The sequence below is a fragment of the Orbicella franksi genome, chromosome 4, assembly GCF_964199315.1.
Source record: "Orbicella franksi chromosome 4, jaOrbFran1.1, whole genome shotgun sequence".
NCBI lineage: Eukaryota > Metazoa > Cnidaria > Anthozoa > Scleractinia > Merulinidae > Orbicella > Orbicella franksi.
The window spans coordinates 25511852-25528768 of record NC_138148.1 but is presented as its reverse complement, the minus strand read 5'-3'; the positions used below and the strand labels follow the sequence as shown (position 1 = coordinate 25528768).

General features: G+C 37.4%; 1 protein-coding gene across 5 annotated transcripts in view; it reads right to left on the bottom strand.

Annotated features, from left to right (window-relative positions):
* The window catches only part of LOC145483777 (uncharacterized), an 81408-nt gene that overhangs the window by 21601 nt on the left and 42890 nt on the right, over positions 1–16917 (bottom strand). For all 5 annotated transcript variants that reach the window (XM_081462320.1, XM_081462318.1, XM_081462322.1 and 2 more), the window contains 20 exons: positions 16838–16904; positions 13786–13973; positions 11975–12034; positions 11492–11561; positions 10121–10311; positions 9269–9325; positions 7692–7758; positions 6695–6885; positions 6429–6485; positions 6183–6249; positions 5759–5994; positions 5371–5427; positions 5107–5173; positions 4287–4477; positions 3922–3978; positions 3618–3684; positions 2521–2756; positions 1609–1665; positions 887–953; positions 63–268 (listed from right to left, as the gene is read on the bottom strand). In XM_081462320.1, coding sequence (XP_081318446.1) covers positions 63–268; positions 887–953; positions 1609–1665; positions 2521–2756; positions 3618–3684; positions 3922–3978; positions 4287–4477; positions 5107–5173; positions 5371–5427; positions 5759–5994; positions 6183–6249; positions 6429–6485; positions 6695–6885; positions 7692–7758; positions 9269–9325; positions 10121–10311; positions 11492–11561; positions 11975–12034; positions 13786–13973; positions 16838–16904 — 2256 coding nt within the window. The remainder of the gene's footprint in view (positions 1–62; positions 269–886; positions 954–1608; positions 1666–2520; positions 2757–3617; positions 3685–3921; positions 3979–4286; positions 4478–5106; positions 5174–5370; positions 5428–5758; positions 5995–6182; positions 6250–6428; positions 6486–6694; positions 6886–7691; positions 7759–9268; positions 9326–10120; positions 10312–11491; positions 11562–11974; positions 12035–13785; positions 13974–16837; positions 16905–16917) is intronic.

Below are 16917 nucleotides of genomic sequence, written 5' to 3'. Positions count from 1 at the left end.
CCGTGAAGACCTCACTCTCGGTTAATAAGCAGTTAATAATGAATTTCAGTCATTATCCTTACGGTTGTGATTTCGGTGTTCAGAGCAGTTCCTCTTCTCCCGCGCTGTGAAGAATCTGTTGGTAACACTTTGTACTTGTAATATTTCACGTCACTGTGAGTGAAATTTGGTTTTTGCCAGCTCACTGTTGTTCGAAAAGTGTCATTTAAAGTCGGTACAAGAAAATCATATACCAAATCATTGACCTGGACAAGCTCCTCTGCTGGTTCTATTGGGAAAAAAATAATAACAAACGTGTTATGTTTGTCAGCTTTCGAAATGTTTTAAGGACAATTAGTGAAAAATAGTAAAAACTTGAACTCTTGATAGTGGCCAGAAATATGGCAAAGTAACCCTGTAAAACTCCACGTTGTATTTCCTCACCTTCCGCTTCAGAGTTTCACAGCGACATATCCTAAGCCTCAATATGCGTTTGTACTCACCACATCTCTACGCTTCGCTTCAGAATTCTATGAACTTACGAACTTTCCTCGCGAACTTCGCAAAATGAACATAGTGAGTTAACGGAAAACAGTAAAGTCAAAAATACTTGTTCAAAAACTGTCACGTGCACGCGAGACTTGTTACATTTGTCTATCCGGGTGATGTTCTCTTCAACTCTTTCAACTGTTCGAATTCACTTGCCAACAAGCGCTCGAAACATTTTCGGTCGGCACGCACACAAAAGACACGACTAAGCCATTTTTGGAGGTGTGCAAAATATAAAAAAAGTCATACAATTTCAGAAGCCCAACAAAAACATCATAATCGTTAATTGAAGTGAAGCTATTGAAAAAATTATTTTCAAGACTTTAAGTACATTGCTGGTAAAAGTTCAAATACTTACGAGGCGCGGTTACTCGCTCCTCTGCGACTTTTCCTGTTATGTGTATGTTGCTGAAGATAGGAGTAATCTGACAAAAGTAAATTAACACTTATTAATGACTTATTCTGCGGGGAAAACAGTTAATTTTGTTCCCTGAGAAGTCCAATGCTTCCTGTCGAGAAGCTTAGCAGAACATTAAGATAAACTGGTTTCCCTGAGGACCAGTCAGTCCACTGAGTTCTTTGGTACATGAACGTCACAGCACGAACGTAGTAGATCCGACGATGGTTGTCGGTCAATATCCACGGGTAACGGTGTAATGTTCATACCCTCTCACTTCATATATTTTGTGATGTTACCCGCTCAGTCTCGCTTTTGAAGGGAAATAGTTTAATTATAAGACCTCGACGGGGTTAACGGAAACGCTTTTGGGGAGAAATGGAAACTAGACCGATACAATATTAGATCGTGTTACTAATGTTTAACAAGAAGACGAGAATCAAACTCTCAGCAACTGACGAGAAATTAAATAAATAAGTTATTTCTCGTCAAGGTATTAGCCTCTTTCGGAAATCAAAGCTTTTGAAATTTAGATTTTAATGCTTTCACTAACTACATGTGAGAACATTTAAAATCTATCTAAAGGTAGAAATGAAGATCGTAAAATTTACTTGAGAAAACGGCATTACCTGACAGTCATGTAAGGAAAATTGTAACCTATAAATAAATGTATAATCTTTTACCTTCACAGTGACGGCTTCACGAGGAAATATCCCGGATATTTGCAATAACGTTTGGTTCTACAGGCAAGAGATTGTACAGTTAGCAAAGATTATAACGAACAGATAGTATTTCAAGTTGCCGTAACGCGAACAATAAATAAATTTCCCAGTTAATAGAGAGATTAAGCATACCGTTACGTCAAACGGCAAACGGCAAAAATGAAACTTTTGCCGTCTCTCTTCAGCTGTCTATACAGTAGAGTGAAAATATTTGTTTTTGCGGTAAATAGTAGGGGACATTTTTCTACTTTTGTGTGATTTAGTTAAGGATTAGAAGAAAAGAACACAAATTCAGATGTAATCTTTGCCGTTTGCCGTCTGCCGTAAACGTCATGCTTAAACTCTCTAATGAGTCAATCAACCCCTATTCCAGTAGGGTTGGACGCATTTTTCTGTCACTCATATGGGACCTTTTTTCTCGTGGCTTTCCGAGGAAATAGCGCCTGGGGCTGCATGGGTCATATGAAAAGAGCCCTTGGGCCCAGGTCAAGCCTCGAACTTCACATGAGACGAACTAAACTAAGCGAATTAAGTTCATGATAAGTTCGACGTTTGACTCAACTGAAGCAGATGGATACAACGAAAACCCGGGGAGGAGGCACATACGCGTTCCTTTACACAAACTGAGCAACATAATGTAACTTTCCCATTCCTAAACGCCTAAAACTCACTCCAAACGATGAAAAAAAAGAAGAAGAAGAAGAAGAAGAAGCAGAAGAAGAAGAGAGTACAAGAGTACGAAAAAATGAGAATGAGGGAAAAAAGGGCTGACACTGAATGGGCTAAACTTGCTTTGAAATTTTATATAGTCTATTTTGACCAGTACAAGATTTTCATTAACGGTTCATGATCCAATGACATAAGTTAACTTACCACTCCACTCTTGGAACATCCTGAACGATCAGTGTCTCTCACTAAACCGGGCGAGCAGGAAATCTGTTCTCTTGAATAACCGTCAAATTCGTAGGATATAGTATAGGAGTGCACGATGCTGTGCTTGAACGAGGGACTGTCCCAAGTGAAATTCACGCTGAATGTGTTGCTTTCTTGGTCTTCAACAAATGATCCCGAACGAAGGTTTCCTACCTGTATTTCCTTGTTTTCTGGACCTTTGAAGGAAAATAACAAAACGAAATGGTCATTAATGAAATAAGCGCAGCTTTAATATACTTGGAATTTAGTTTGATCCTATGCGCGTGCTCATTAATTATTTTTTTGTAGTGACCTATGCATCTTTACTGAGCAAATAAATCATGTGGTAATGTCAGTATCGCGCGCTCGCGCCCTAAGCAACAAATATAAGCATGTAAAGGGCTTTGTACCGGTTGCGTTAACTTCGTGTGCACTTTACGCTTTACTAAATTAAGCGGTCGGTGGCCCCCTCTTTTCTTTTCATAGATCATTCCTTTTACTGATTCTCTTCACTTCAACAAAACAAATCTGCACATGATCGGATTTGGGCTCGAAGGTCCTTAATAATTCTAATGTCCAGTGTTCCGTGAAATGTGATGAGATGCAATGAAATATCATACTGTTTAAATTAAAATAACAACAAACTATGAGCGCAGAAGAATGAATACATCCTTTTTTTGATCACTATAGCTTTATATGTATAAATGTGTAGTAAAAATAACTAAATAAATAAATTCACTAGTAGAAATGACAAGAAAGAACAAAGTCAGCATAACCGCTTCCAATGAAAGAAATTGAAAATGTAGTCTTTTCACATTAGCTTTAGATGTAAAAGAAAAGAACGTTTGAACTGTTATGTTTTCTTTTACCGATTACTTAAGACTTCATAAAACAAGTTTCATTTATACTTTTTTCGTTGTTGTGTTGATTTAAACGAATCATGCTTTTAAAGTTTCCAGAAGAACGAGAAGAAACCTTTAGATTCTATACCCTGCTTACTTAACTCAATCTCCCTTTTTTAACTGAAAAGCTCGTAGTCTTGACACTATTGTACTTACTCCGTGGCTCGATAGTTGTTTGTGTTGCAATTCCTTTTATAACATTGACGACAAATTCTGGTGTAACCTTTGAAAAAAATTTGAAATTGTGAGTAACTCTTGACTTGGTCTTGCTCTCTTTTCATTATCTGCTCTTTTTTTGCGTATAGTGTAGGATAGTTTTTACCACTGTAAAGCATGTTCTCTATCTATGACACGAAGGCAGCTACGATCTCAGTATTGAAGTATTTACAACGTTGCAGGTTTCTTTCCTGTTAAAGTCCTGTATAAACTCTTCCTTCTCAGCTAGGAGGAATTTGTTTACCTCTATCTCTAACTTGTCTCCAGGTATTAAGTCGTCCACGGGAAAGAACGTCTCCGCCTTGTGAAAAGAAAAGTAGAAAAAATAATTCAAGTTCAACACTTTTAACAAATAACGAATTGTTCACAAATATAAGAGGAGTTGGACGGTTGAATGTCCGACAACAGGTGACTTATTCCAGAACGCCATTTAATTTTCTAACGGTACCGATTCGTATTCTCAATATAATAGCCTGGCTTATTGCAAGGTTGCGCCATAAGTGGTTAAAATCGACGGCATAAGTGATCAGGAGTAACCGCTCAGTGGATTCTAGATTTGGGGAAAATTTTATTTGTCAATGATTGCGTTTAAAGAGACAGAACTCTTACCTTCTTAAACTGCCACAGTTTTTGCCTGTCTGGATTCCCAGTACGTTTGTAACTTATCATGTATTTGCTAACACTGCTTTCTTTAAAGAGAGGTTTCTGCCACGAGATCAGATAATCAAATTGCTCTAATGTGCTTGTGTTACGCTCTGTGTAGTTCAAATTTTGAACTTTTACAGTGCTTGGATCGGGCTCTGAAATGGACCAGAATAGAAATAGATTAAAATACACTTAAAACAATGGCGTCGATATCGTTATTACTACAGTTTAGAGTTTATTACAGTTTATTATTGATTTCCAATACAAATTGCAAAATGTATATTACATTACCCGTACATAGCGAGCGCTAATCGAGGCGGGCATTGTAATAAATAAACAAACAAATAAATAAATAAATAAATAAACAAATAAGATTTAAAAAGAATAAAAGAAAAAAGAAAAAGAAAGAGAGAAAAAAACAGTTATATAAACAAACACATACAAACAAGTACAAAGATTGGCGTTTCTTTCTTTCTTTTAGAGTGATAGACATTCAGTGATCTCGGAGCGATAAGTATAGACTTCGAGTTTTGCTCCTTTTCCTCGTATTCTCTTTTTACTACTGACTGACTGAATGACTGACTGATTGACTGTCTGACTGACTGTCTGACTGACGGACTGACTGACTGACTGACTGTCTGACTGACTGTCTGACTGTCTGACTGACTGACTGACTGACTGAATCATTTGCTGGCTGGATACCTAGCTTGTTGACAGACTGAGGGCGAACTTGTTTGCCGGTTGAAGGACGAGAAAACATGACATGAGTTAATAAGGCTCTTACCTGGCGCAGTAGCCGATGCAGATAACTCGAGCTTTTGTATGTGTGGGTTAACAAAAATTGGTGTAACCTAAAACAAAGAACAGCCGGACATTATTTTTAGAAGTGCAAATCTACCAGACATTAAAAGTACCAACGCTCGATTCAGCTATCATCATGAATATGGGAGAATGTTAAACATTTTTCGAACAAACGAAACTGCAAAAAAATCAAATTCTAACTTATTAAATTATTGCATCCTATATGATTTGGACAGGTGCATTTTACCTTCACAGTGACGCTTTCATGGGGATATATCCCGGATATCTGCAGGAATGTCTGGTTCTGTAGAAAAAGAAAAAAATAATATCAATAATTTTAAATAAAAATACGACCACAATTGATCGTCTGGGTGGACAGACACAAAAAGCAACTCTGAGTAGAGGTTTTTGTCACCTTTTGTAGTTGTTTCGGCAGCTTGTCAGTTTTCAGTAAGGATGTTAGTGTTTGGGAGTTAAAACGAGTTCGGGGTAGTTCTAAGCATTAATTTGTGAGTCAAAGTTTGGAATTCGAGTCACTAGCTTGCTGGAACTCTAGCCCAGTTTACGACATCGTTGCATTGTTGTGACACCTTAATAAATCATTCTTTCTTCTTTCATTGCTTTTTTAAACGTACCACTCCACTCTTGGAACATCCAGAGCCGTCGTTGTCTCTCACAAACGGTGAACACGAGATTTGGTCTCTTGAATAACCGCCAAGAAGTTCGTAAGTCACAATATAGGAATATGCAACGCTGTGCTTGAACGAGGGACCTTCCCAAGTAAAATTGACCTTGAACGTGTTGATTTCGTCCCCTTTAACGAACGATTCCGAACGAAGATTCTGCACCTGTATTTCATGGTTGTCAGGACCTTTAATAAAAATAACAAAACAAAATAGTATTGGATAGAGCCTTCGTGAAAAAGAATGGAGTTTGGTATGACGTATTTGAAAGTGTTTTTGCTCCTTTTTTCGAGAGAAATGTCTCAATATAATCTCATTCCTCATCGTGTCCGCAGGACACTTAAGGCCATAAATATAATACTGAACATTTACTTACTTGGTGGTTCAATAACCTTCTGCGATGGAATTCCTGTGACGACAGCTGCAACAAATTCTGGTGTTACCTTTGAAGAGAAATTGGATGCGATGAATTTAATAATAGATTTTTTTCTTGTTTCATTTAGCAAAAGTACAAAAGCTAAGTTGAATTCTACAGCGGCATCGTCGATGTAGCTCACAGCAACAACAACAACAACAACAACAACAACATGAAACAAAAACACAAACTGACAGTACTTCTTACCTCTACGTCTAAATTGTCTCCAGGTATCAAGTCTTGAACAGAAAAGAACGTCTCCACCTTTTTAAAAAAATATATTTTATTATTTACTATATACGCTGTTTTAAACAAATTCAAGCAGTGTTCACGAAACACAAAAGAATATCTACAAAATATGGGAGAGTAAAAACAAATACTGATAAAGGGTATGTATGGGGTTGAGTGGATGGCGAAATCGAGATCGGCAAAATTTAATGATAGCTAAGAAATTTACTGTTTTTGTTATTTACCTTCTTCATTGTCCAGACATTTACTCTATCTGGATTCCCGGTCCGTTGGTATTTTATGGCGTATGTGTTAACACTGCTTTCATTAAACTGAGGCTTCTGCCACGAGATTAAATAATCATATTTTTCCGCAGTGCTTGTGTTTAGTTTTGTGTAAGTCAAATTCTGAACTATGACAGCGCTAGGATCAGGCTCTGAAATGAGAAAAGAAGACTTGGTGTTAGCATATATTGAAAGGTAAGAACCCGATTGTTTGTTTTCCATTTGTTAATGACGTGTGCACCTAAGCGATTCATTACTAAAATAAAAACTCTCGAATTGCATTATCCAATGATCCTGTTTTTAATAAAAAAAAAAAAAAAGATAGTTCTTTCTCAGTAATATGTGGCTAGTCATCAATATTAACACGATTTCATCTCTCGGTAAATAACTATCTGCGTGACCGATCGTCTAAGCTACTGACTAAGCTACTGACTGAGTGACTAAGTGACTGAGCGACTGAGTGACTGAGCGACTGAGTGACTGAGCGACTGAGTGACTGAGCGACTGAGTGACTGAGCGACTGAGTGACTGAGCGACTGAGCGACTGAGCGACTGAATGACTAAGCGACTGAGTGACTGAGCGACTGAGTGACTGAGTGACTGAGCGACTCAGTGACTGAGCGACTGAGTGACTGAGTGACTGCGATACTGACTGACTGACTGACTGACAAGCTGGCTGACATACTGACTGACTGACTGACTGACGGACTGATTGACTGACAGACTGACAGAATGACTGATTGACTGACTGACTGACTAATTGAATGACCGATCGACAGACAGGCAGACAGACCGACCGAACGACCGACAGACAGACTGACAGACACATAGACCGGCCGACCGACCGACAGACAGACAGATTGACTGATCGATGACTGGCTGACTGATGGACTGATCGATTGATCAGATGCACGAAAGAGAGACGCAGTGACGAATTGAAAGTTACTGGCATACTTACTTGGTGCAGTTGCCGATGCAGACTCCTCTAACCTCTTTATGTTTGGGTTGCCAAATTTTGGTGTAACCTGAGAAACCAAGACGAGATAGACTTGGGTGAAGCAGAATTGGTCCAGAAATTATTAAGATCGCCAATGTCAACTTATTTTCAAACTTGAACAAAACCAAAATGCGTTTTCTGGTGGATTCGCCAACATTTAGCAGCGACAGCCGTTTCACTGATTGCTAAAATGTCTTCTTCTTGCAAGGTAGCAAACTTGCTGAGGACTCTTGCGATCTGGGAGGTGGACAGCGTACACCATCCCACGTTTGAGTAACCAATCAAAATGTGCAAAAACACTGTTATCTAAGCAGTAGAGCACTTTTTCCGTGGTTACATAGCCTCATCTAAACACGAAGGGGGGTTCGGATAATTCGAGACAGTTATGCAAACCCGAGACGCAGTCAAGGGTGCATAGCTTTCGGGAATTCTCACAATCCCCCGAGTATTTAAATGAGGCCATGTAGACACGGAAAAGTACTCTATTGCTTTTATAAAATACGCGGGAATCTAAACTTCACAACCGTGTTTACATAGTCTCTTCTAAATACACCTATTGACAAATGAGAGAGCGCGTAGTATATCAATTATTTTATAAATACTAATCTAATAGAATTGTTTAACAAATTTGGCTCACACTTGCAACTTACACTTAAGTACCGTGACCAGATTTCAAATAGAAACAAATACACGTGTCACCTGATCTGTGATTTGTAGCTATTTGTACTGTTTGAGGCGGAAAAATCAAACTTCATTTAATACGAAGTAGAAAAAGTAGTACGCAACTGGTAAAGGGCTGGGCCCAAGCAACGTAACAGAAGTCTTGGTTGCATTGTTAATCAATGCCAAGTCTTAAGCGGCCTTCACACGGCAAACTAAAGTTGGCAAACTCGTGTTGGCAAACTCAAGTTGGTGTGTGTGAACGGCACCAAAACAGTCGGCAAACACGTTGGCAAACTGTTGGCGACAAATTGAACTTGCCTCTATTCTCGCCAACTTTTTCACCAACTTTTTCGGGTTGGTAAACTCGTATCAGACGTGTGAACGATTGGCAAACATGTGTTGTTGACTGTCCACCAATCAAAACACGGGCTCTTTTAAAGTGATTTGTCTGCGTGACACTTCACAAAATGGCGGACGCAATTCAAGATGAACATGAGGCTACTTTTGAATTTATCGAAGAGATTCACAATTGTCCGGCTGTGTGGGACGTTTCATCTGTAATATACAAAGATACTAAAAACAAACAAAAGAAAATGGAGGAGCTAGCGGACAAACTGGGTTTTGTCCAAACCTTTCCTTTTCTCCACCGCTTTCTGTTTCTTTTCTTCTCTTCTTCTGTTTCACTGTTCTACGTGAGTGCCACTGCACTAAGTCGGCCATGATGCAAATTACCGTGTGTTGTGATTTGACGTGAGTTTGACGTGTGAAGGTACGAGTTTGCCAACTTTTTGAAGTTTGCCAACTTCAGTTTGCCGTGTGAAGGTCGCATAACGAAGGTATTCAAAATCCGCAAAAAAATAAATAACTGAACTTACCTTAATTGTCACAAATTCCTGTGGCCTTATTTCTGATAAGTATGACTCCGGTGCCTTCTATATGCAAAAAGACGGAATACAATTAGGGTAGTTTCTGATGATTTTTCCCTGTACCCGAATGAAAGCACGGCGTTAAAGATGGATCAATTTGGGGTTAAGTTCTTGTTTTATTAAGAAAGGAAGGTTTGTTTTTTCCAGGAGTAAGTCTCTATCATCGATTTTTTGAATACGGCGTTGCTTAGTGTAAGGGCGCTTAATTTGCAATCCTGAGATCCCAGGTTCAAATTCTCCTCCCTCTCGCTGGATGGATTTGTCTTTCAACCTCTCTATACACTTTGCAAACAGCCAACTGGCCCAGCTCCCACCACTAGACATTTTTTTCTAGTTACGCTCATGGTCAGTCTACGATATTTTTCTTGGTTTAGTTTCCCCAATTAGCTCAACAGTGCTAAATGATTATGACACTTCAATATAAAACAAATATTTGACGAGATCGAGCAAATATTTGTGATTTGTCGGTGGCCTGAGGTCTTGATTTTTGCATGGCAACGGTATTGTGAAAAGCATGTTTTTGAAATTTTCAATTATTATTTTTTTCTTTTTTTAATCCCCCGTTTTAGCTTTCTAGCAATGATTGTTACTTTTTTTGTAGAAAATTTAGTTTTCTTTATCGGTTTTAACTATTTGAGATTCAAATTATAAATCCGAGATGGCGTCTATTCGGATTTAATGACGTCATTTCTACGGGATACGACGTCATATTTTTATGTTATGGGCCTCGAATGAAGTACTTTTGGACTTGCTTGAGGCAACTGAGGGGCCTATTGTAATATGAATGACAAGTTATCATACCACATTTATCCGGACGGTTGGATTGCCAGAGGTGTATCCGGACAGTTCGTACACAACCTCGTAGGAACGCAAGGTAAAGTTAAAGGCAGGTCCAGTCCACGTGCAATGCACTGAGAATGTAGTGTTTCCTTTGTCACGTACAAACCCTCCGAATTGTATGTTTTGAACCCTGATCTCCACGTCGCGTGGCACTGAAAGAATACAGAAATTAATCAGTGGTTCTTTATGAGTGATTGTGGAGTTATTGCTCAGGGTTTTATTATTCGAAAGGGAATTGGCGCTACTCAGTGATCATTAGGTTTTTAAAGGGTAAAGTCATTAATTTTCTTATTAACCTACAAAATCACCTAATATTACCTTGAAAACGTGGAAAATGTCAAGCAATACTGTTCAATTCTTATACGCCACTCATCCCCGTCCCCCCACCCCCGTTTCGAAAAGAACCTCTTGCATGGGTATAACCTGAGGCCATATTTAGTTTTAGCTTTTCCGAGATATAAAAACAATTATCTCGATGATAAAGCTCCACGCAGTAGGAAGGTGGATCTTTTAACATCATTTGGTGATATTTCAAATTACTCAGAAGAGAAAGTTCTCCCAATGCAGTATTCATGCGCACACGCAAAATTTTACACGACTAAGTCCTTTCCAAATTAAGCCCAACAACAATTCCTTTTCATGATAAACGCCTCCAAAAAGAAGCCCTACCGAAAATACCTTATCCAGCAACTATAAAACCTTGAATGAAAATTTTAGCAGAAGGGCTGATTGCCAGAATTTGACGGTATATCCATATAGCAACAAAAGTTGTTAAGATTGGAAAATACAAAAATGCATGCATAGTTTGAAGAGATTTTACTGGCAATTGATTGATAGATGGAACTCACTATCTCTTTTCTTATTGGTCGAAAGCGTACAGTGAAGTTTCGAAATCAGCGCCTTTGACATCATCTAGCTGCAGATTATACAATAATTATGTCAAGGACACCCATTTCCACCGGTAATCATGTCATGTATGACCGCGGTGCATGATTTCTAAGGATAAACATGTCAAGTTCGCGCGCTTTGTGTTGCTTGCCGTCAGTGAAGAAGCAAAAACATGACTTCCAGTTTTTTTTCGTTCAATGTATAATAAAGCAATTATTAGATTCGGTTTTTTTTTTTATATCCAGAATAATCAAGGTCTCTGTAAGGGTTATCAGCCTCAGCCTTCGGCTACCTCGACCTTGATTATTCTGGATATCACTAAAAGCTCATCCAGTAATTGTTTAAAAACGACATCCAAGTTGATAAAGAACCAAATCTATGCTCTTAGCTCATGAGTTAACTCAACCTATCTGTGACTTTCCTTTTATTGGCTTGTATGCTTACCAGGTGCAGTCGCATTCCCAAGAACTGTAATTCCCTTGATCCACTTATAATCTTGATATCGTGGAATTACCTTGCAAAAAAAACCACGAGAACAAAGGTCTTATCACAACAAATTATAAAGGAATTGGCAATAAATTGATACACTTTTTTTGTCCTCCCACTTCAAGGACAACAGGTACATCAGCATTTATTGCCATTTTGCGCAAATGTTAACGTTCTTGACTACCAGCAAAATTTTCGTTTAATTTGATTTAAATAAATTTACAAATTACTGACGCAGCGAAATAACAGTATCAGGCCAGGTATAACAACGATAAAAGACAGAATTCCAGCATAGAAGGGTAAAAAATTCTAACTTGGGTGTAAAACGTACACAAATTGTCAAGCAAAGAGTGAAAGAAACAATATATAAACTGAATTACGAAAACAAAAAATTATTAAAAGAATACAGGTTACTTTCAGCAGTTTTTTTCACTTGCTTACCCAATAATCAACTTGCTCGCCGTGCAATACGCCTGAGATGACAAAGCGCGTTGGAGACGGCTGGATAGTAAAACATATGGCAAAATATTAAAACTGCATTGTGAATTAATATAATTTTTCACGTTGTTATTGTAAGATAGTTGTGTGTCGGTATGTAGATTCGTTAGTATGCAACATACATAATCATGCTAAGAAGTGAATATTTCAGGATTTTGTCCGTTAGGAGTTGTCACTCAACGGCATCTCCGTTCTTGATCACTTTATTCTGGAAATTTTGCTTTAGTAAAATTTCCGTCTTAAGTTACGTACATTTGTTGTACTTATAACTATCCTAGGGCCGCTTATGTTTGTTGCAATAAACTATGCTAGAGTCGTTTATGTCTGATTAAAAACGAGATCCCCCTCCTATACGACTGGTGTTTTCTTACTTGTACTAACTTAGAAATCATTTGTTTTCGTTTCTCTGCAGAGTGATTAGAGGACAACTGCAGGTATCAAATATGAACCCATCGATAATATAATCCTGGATAACTATCGTGTGTTTTGAAAGAACCTACTCAATTCTTAGGAGCAACAGCATTAATCAAAGAAAGGATTATCTTTATTGAATTTGTTGTTGCAAAGAATGGGCGGTCAATAAATTTTGCAAATCGATGTCTATTTTGATAATTTGGTTCATTTCCTTTGGTTGGGATTTCCGTTTACTATTAACCAGTCACTACAATAATAAAAAAGATAACAGATGCCACTGTTTCCACATGCACAAACAATCCCAAAAAAATATTTTGAACTTTAAAACCCAGTTACTCTCTGTCAGCGTTTCAATTGCCAAGAAACAACTAACTTTTCAAAGTACTTTAATTTTCTGTACAATCTTATTGTAGCAGTTTGCTTGGTTGCTGTTTGATAATTTCTAAATATATTCCAAGGGATCTTAATTTTAGGTAAATGTATTATTGTAAACTAAATGCGATTTTGAGAGGGTATTACCGCATTTTATTTTATAGACACGAGTGTTTTACTGGAAAATACACCACTCGTAAAATTCATACGAAACCACATCCGGGACTCGGGTGGCGTATTTACCATATCCTCACTAGTGAAGATATCGATGATTTCACTGACATCAAGATTGTCTCTTAAATTGTACTTAAATTCGTGGGTGTATGATCGAAACGTCTTCGGGTCTTCCTCGAAAGTCTTCAGCAATCATCGGTAATCTTCGGAAATTTTCGGAAATTTTCGAAAAATGTTCGGCAACGTTAGTGTGACCTTCGGACAAGTTTAGAACTTTCGGAAATCTTCGGAAAGCATTCGGAAATCTTCGGAAATCGCCAAAAACGCCGTCATCAGTATGTCTATATAATAAAAAGTACATTACACGTTAGCTCGAAGATATGAATTTTATGTTCTCGTTTTATGTTCTTGTCACTCGAACATAAAACTAATATCCTCTCGCCACCGTGTAATATCCTCTATATATTGGCGGCTAACTGGAATAAAATATAATATAGAAATTATATTCGTATTCGGCGGAGTCGCAAAGCGACGGAGCCCAATACGAAGAAATTGCTCTCAAAAACAAAAAAAAGTCATTCAATTTGTACAAAGTATTGAGGAACCAAAAGCCAGAAGAATTTAAAGCGCTATCATGTCGTCTCCTCGCAAGCAAAACTTTGAGATAATCGTGATATTCGACTGTAACAGGGCCTCTATTGATAACAGGCGGTTTTAACTTGTAAATTGAAAGAGCGCCCAGAATCGATAAATATTAATTACTCAATAGATAAGGTAGAGGCTGTACAACTTACGATATATAATTCTACATTCGTGCCATTGTTGCTTCTTGTACGGTAAGAAATCTTGTACGAGACAAGAGTGCTGTAGTTAAATGTTGGTTCTTCCCACGAAATATTCACACTAAAGCTCCCGCCATCTGGCGACGGAGAAAACTGGCCGTGTGTTAAGTGACGTACTTTTACTTGGTCTGGATCTACACCTGTTTAAAGGAAAACGAAATGACATAGTAATGTTTATAAGTGAGTACACGTAGAAATTGAAATAATACTACACCACAAAAAAAAAAAAATAGTTAAATTAATTAAAGTATAATTTATCTCATATCGTTAAGGCTATCAGAATTTTAAGGCTAAGAGATAAGTAGCTTATAATTAACTCCAATTTAGTGATACGGTTTGACAAAACTTCAACGTAAAAACGTATGCAGTAAGGCATACATATATTTAAATTTGCTATTGTCTATTAATTGCCATTGTCCAGCTGTGTGAACTTTTTCGGTTCAAGATAGGTTAAATTTTCAAAAAATCTCTATATTCTTTTAGTAACCAGCTGAATTCTACTACTTTAAAAAATATCGGACCTTCACCCTTTAACCATCAATTACAAACATTTAAATAACCTTTATTGAAAACAGTTTAAGGTCCCCTGTCAATTTAAACTGAAAACAAAGTTATTACATTTTTTCATTAAAACTTATTCGGACGTTGTTTTCTTCTGAACTGTCAACGTGTTGAAATGTTTAATTTCATTTGCAAACAAAACTTGTACAATTTCCATAACAGTGTCACTCGTGTATAGTATTTTAGTAGATTGTCATCGTTGTTGAATTTTCAATTAAATGTTATCGCGAAGATGTCTATTTTTCTATGAAAGGATCTAATTTCTTAAAAAACGAGCTTTCGCACAAGAAATTCTTCTTGTACAACTTGAGTAATCTTTCAGACTTTTGTGTTGACTTTACATACTAATTACTTTTATTCTAAGTGGAATTTTAACATGTACTTTGAAAGGTTATGGGCATATACGACCCTAATAGAGATCATGACAATATTTGACATTTGACAGAAATCAATAGGATTTCCGTTTGACCTGTTCGCACGTTAAATCAGCAGTATTTTCCATGAGGACATGCGCTATAAAACCCAATGGAAAGAGCTTTTCCCTTCCTGTGCAATGCCATCATTTGCATCCCATGGTATTTTGTATTTATGCCGTCTTTTGATTCTCGGTAAGATCTCCATTATAAGATGTCACAACTTAAATTTTGTGTTGATAACAGAACAGGGGGAGAAATACATTCCAGCGACAAGACATCAACTGGGAGGTTGCTGGTCTTCGGGTATCTCCAACAGCGTGGGAAAATGCTTCATACATTTAAATTTTAGGGAATCCTCTGTGAGTCTAAGAACTATTCTAAAATCGGTTGATCCGGTGTTAAGTTCTCCATAATTATAAGAATCCTTGGGGAAAAATTAGAAATCTTTTGGGGGTTTGGAGCCGCAACATGAAGATTTTGAATTTATGTTGCAGATCAAAACAAAGCAGTTATGACATCATTGATTTATTAAGATATCAAACAAAAAGTCCCCTCGTGTGCAGTAACTTTGGGACCACAGAGCTGGAACCATAGGCATTCGATCGTTCATTTCATCGATTCAAACAGACCAGACAGGCTTGCATACTACCACGACCACATGCTCATTAGAATAAGGATATGGCTTCAGTATTAATAATTTAACTGAATTCTTCAAAATAGGAACGCAAATAGCCTCGGAGAACCAAATGGCAATGTTTCACGAGATACCGAAAACTACATTACACATTCAAGAAGCCACTGACACATCGGCAGAAATATTGAAGTTTTTCAATTAAATGATGAGAAAAATTCGTCTGACTTTTATGTACTGAATTAACGATAAATACTGATCGTAATATTTCACAATTTCCACGTTGGACGCACTCTGTCGGCTAGTGCCATTTTGGTACAAATTTGAAACATTACTCACTGTACATGTATTTATCGTCAATTTCTCCAAAAGCTAAATTCTTCAGTTACTTAGAATAATAGACAATAACTGAGTCTTAACATTGCTTTCTTTTAAATCCATTGAATCCGTGGAATTCAGCTACTTTCGAACCTTTTGTTTATTCTGATCTATGGATGGGTTACAACGCAAAAATACAATTAAATTGACTATTGTGACCCTTTAAGTATTGCTTTATTCCATATAATTCTCCCATTTTCATCCAATCATACTTTTGTTGTAACATAGCGGACTCTCTTATGCATTTTCATTAATACACTTTATTCGTCGATCGGCGGAATTGGAGAGTTTTGTTTTTCGCTCTTTTCGCAAATTAACTCTTCGCAACTTATCCCGTTGATGAAGCAAGCTGTAAGAAAAAGAAACAACCACGCACTGAATATAGAGTAAAGCCAGCCCTGATTTTCGTTCCCCTTTCTAGTGCAACATGATCCAGTTTCACAAAAATATATATAAAATATTCTTTTGTGTCCCTCTAACTCATAATTAACGTTATTACATTGCCGTTTTTGAATTCCACGCCCTTGAAGCTATAATTAAGGGTATTTTAGCAGGTCATACTGTTGCTATGGTAACCTGTTGTGTCACAAAAATGATAACACCGTGTTCACCAATGATTGGGTAGTTTTTTTTGAAACCATAATTGTAGCATCAATTGATAAAGAGTGGTTATGATAACTCATGAAAATCTAAGCCTTGGAAACTGCTGGAAACTGTTTTGAGCTACCTTAAGTAGCGCAAGGGACAAATTGGAGACCGCTCGTGTATTTTGTGCTTTTGACATGCTAAGAGCTAGGATCACTCGTACATGGAGGTGATATGTCGGTTAATTCCCTTAAACACAACTAACAAGGAAGATTTTCAAAAATGAATTCAAACATACGAATCATGCATGAATACTGATTTGCATTACTTTGTCACTGCATATTAACAAATAAATGATTAAATTTAAATACTTAAATTAAGCACTGAACGTATTCATTAGCATATACATATCTAGGTGAGTATCTGCACCAACCAGGAGTTGTTAAGACAATAGAGGTCCAATCCGATAGCGGTTTACCATCCTGGAACATTGGTCTTAGCTGTAGGAGAAAA